The sequence below is a fragment of the Maniola jurtina genome, chromosome 7 (genome assembly GCF_905333055.1).
Source record: "Maniola jurtina chromosome 7, ilManJurt1.1, whole genome shotgun sequence".
Lineage (NCBI taxonomy): Eukaryota > Metazoa > Arthropoda > Insecta > Lepidoptera > Nymphalidae > Maniola > Maniola jurtina.
In genome coordinates, this window is record NC_060035.1 from 14,056,688 (window position 1) to 14,059,823 (window position 3,136).

Consider the following 3,136-nt stretch of genomic DNA (forward strand, 5'->3'; position numbering starts at 1 on the left):
ATCCTGTTATTCTATCAGTAGCCCATGCAATAATAAATAACCAGTGTGAAAACGCTGTCTCAAAGATGTTGAAAATTTTTATTAGATGCAAAAATTAGGGTAAACCGCTTTACCAGGTCGGTTCCCTTAACTTAAACAAAATGACTAAGCGAATGTTAATAAAAAATAAGCGAGCATCGATCAAAATAATTTTAGATATACCTATTTTAATCGACACTGGTTTTTAGCCTTATATTGTCCTTTTGTTGTAGGTTGTTGAAAACAAAATTTGAAACAAACTATGCATATCGCATCATAAATAATGCATTAAATAGTTTGTGCACTGAACCTAAACGATCTATAAAGGTTTTAACAGATTCGTTCGTGATTTATAGTTGATTAATGCCGAATCTCATTTTAAACACGACAACAAAATTGCTGCGTTAAATTACATTTTCGAATATAATTTTACACATCTCGAATTGCGTTTAACAATTTTATATTCGAACGATAATTTATAACTTCAATGCAATGGTAGGTATATTGCTTTTGATGGACTGATGAATGGGTTTAATACAAATCGAATAGTGTTAAATCAACTATATTATTACTGACAAATATTTAAAAAAAAATGAGTGATCTACATTTTTATTAGGTAAATACAGTTTAAAAATTCTTATATAAACACATTTTTGTCAACTTTATAACGGGGAGTGTTTTGAGGAGGTTGTTTGACCTTATTCCACCTTTAATTTTCTACAATCGCACCGTATGCAGTTCACCCTCACCATCTGGATGCCTGATGTACTTCGACCATCCATTGTGCAAGATATTTTTTCCATGCACAAAGGAATTTCCACTTAAATGGAACTTACAGGCTATGTTATAAAAGTATACTTATACAATTTTAACATAAGATTACTCAACTGGTGGATCAATAATATCCTGAATTGTAACGCATTGGCAGTTCCTCTGGTACTGCAAGCATTCATGGGTGGCAGTAATTACCTACTTAATATCACAGGTCACCCACCTGCTCGATTGCTCGCTATGTGAGCAGGTAGATATACAAAAAAAGTTTTTTTACGTTACACTATGGATATGTTATGACCTACGGTTATGTTATATGACCCTATTTTTATCTGTTATATATATTCACATACCTGAGGACCGGTCCCTGGTACCAAGTACCGAGGCGATTTGAGGTCGCTCCTCGTTTATCACGAGCTCCGCCTGCTCGTTGTACACAGAGTGGACTGTGGAGATGCAGGTCAGCCTCAGCTGTCCTCGCTCGAAGCTGTCTGGCCTCACCATGAACGACAGCTGGCTTATTGATGCCACCTAACAAATAACAAGTGTAAATTAAAAATTTATAACACCCCCGACAAGTGAAGGTTACAGTAACTAGAAAAGAGCTGATAACTTTCGAATGAAGCGATTTCCTTGAATTACAGAAAGAACACTCTCGATCAAGCCACCTTTTAAACAAAATAAACTAAATTAAAGTCGGTTCATTAGTTTAGGAGCTACGATGCTACAGACTGACACACAGATACACATGTCAAACTTATCACCCCTCTTTTTGGGTCGGGCGTTAAAAACCGGTCAAGTGTTAGTCGTATTCACACACGAAGTGTTCCGTACCAACGTACAAGATTTACCTAACACCTTTATGTAGAACTCTGCAAGTTAATAACGGTTTGCGCCATCTATATTATGTGTTCTGTACGTGTGAATTACTGTTTAGTGAATTTTCGTGAACACATTTTAATTTTTTTTGTGTGAACCACAAATTCATGGTTTAAAGATTTTTTCCTTTATTTGTACCACTGTCAACTGGTACGTAAGCTATGATTGGTAGGCGTAAAATCGCGCAGCTAGTTATTTTTCCCACATGAATAGATAGAAAGTAATGAATAGATAGCTTGCAAAAAACAAAAGTTTTTTCTTTCTTTTCTTTCTAAATCTACGGCCACACCTGCGTGTCATGAACACGGGATCGGGTCACGATGCGGGAGTGTCCACAACGCGAATCTCTAGGTACGTGCACACCTACGCAACTACAATGCGAATTGCGAACGTCATCTGTTAGTCTATTATTGCTGATGACTAGAGACGTGCGTTTCACTCTCCAGACGCGGTCAAACCACGTTGTAGTCACGTAGGTATTAATTAATATCGTGGGAGGCGACCGCCTCGAGGCTGACGTTCCCGCTTTGTAGTCGCTTTGGTCGCGTAGGTTTGGATGATACTTTAAAATACAAAATGGTAGTTAGATAATATGTAAAGATATAATAACTAGTATAATTACTTAGTGGTGAGGATGTTGGGTTCTAAGTTCTTGTCTTGTTGTCTTAAACTTTGAGTAGTTTGAGCGAATTCGATCTGCTGTGTGGATGTTGAAGTTATTGAATAACTTGAATATCCAATTTGCACAAGTTTACAAAGGCGGTGTTGGTTAGTTTTGATTTGGGGCGTTTTGTTGAAGCCATTTATTAATTTAACGTAAGCTAAGTATTACTTGAAATTCATGATCTTTGCTGTAATAACATAAACCACATACTTATTTTATTTGCATTTTCGCGTAGTATAATATGGGTTTTAATTCTTAACAAATTTTTGGGTTTGGCTTGTGTCTTTATAAAGTGATTTAGTAATGTTGAAGCTACGGCCACACCTGCGCGTCATGAAAACGGGATGCGGGACGCGAAACGGGAGCATCCACGAGTACGACGCAAATCTATACACACAGGTGTAGGTAGGTGTTTACGTAGGAATTCATGAAACGATTAAATATCGTGGGAAGTTTCCGCTTTGCAGTCGTTTTGATCGCGTAGGTTTGGATGAGGCTTAAAGCTCAGGATTGTACCTACTGTATCATGTACTCATGTGAAATTGAGAGTTTTTAGTAAGGTTCCGTTGGCACCCTTCGGTTAGGAACCCTAAAAAATGTTTGGGGAGTTTATAACCAATAATTTTAAATGAACCTGTTCATATTAACGATTAATATACCTTTTTAGATGACTCTACAGTAGGTATAGGATCAGTGATGTCTTCATCCATGTTGTCCTGACCTTTCTGCGTTGGAAAAACAACCGTGTCTTGACTCGGCAGTATCTCTCCATCCTGGAAACAAGATCAGTCAATGAATTACTTA

General features: G+C 37.1%; 1 protein-coding gene across 1 annotated transcript in view; it reads right to left on the bottom strand.

Annotated features, from left to right (window-relative positions):
* LOC123867096 overlaps positions 1-3,136 on the bottom strand; it is a 308,948-nt gene that overhangs the window by 41,145 nt on the left and 264,667 nt on the right. The window contains exons 7-8 of the mRNA XM_045908973.1: positions 2,992-3,105; positions 1,143-1,320 (exon numbers count right to left, since the gene is read on the bottom strand). Coding sequence (XP_045764929.1) covers positions 1,143-1,320; positions 2,992-3,105 — 292 coding nt within the window. The remainder of the gene's footprint in view (positions 1-1,142; positions 1,321-2,991; positions 3,106-3,136) is intronic.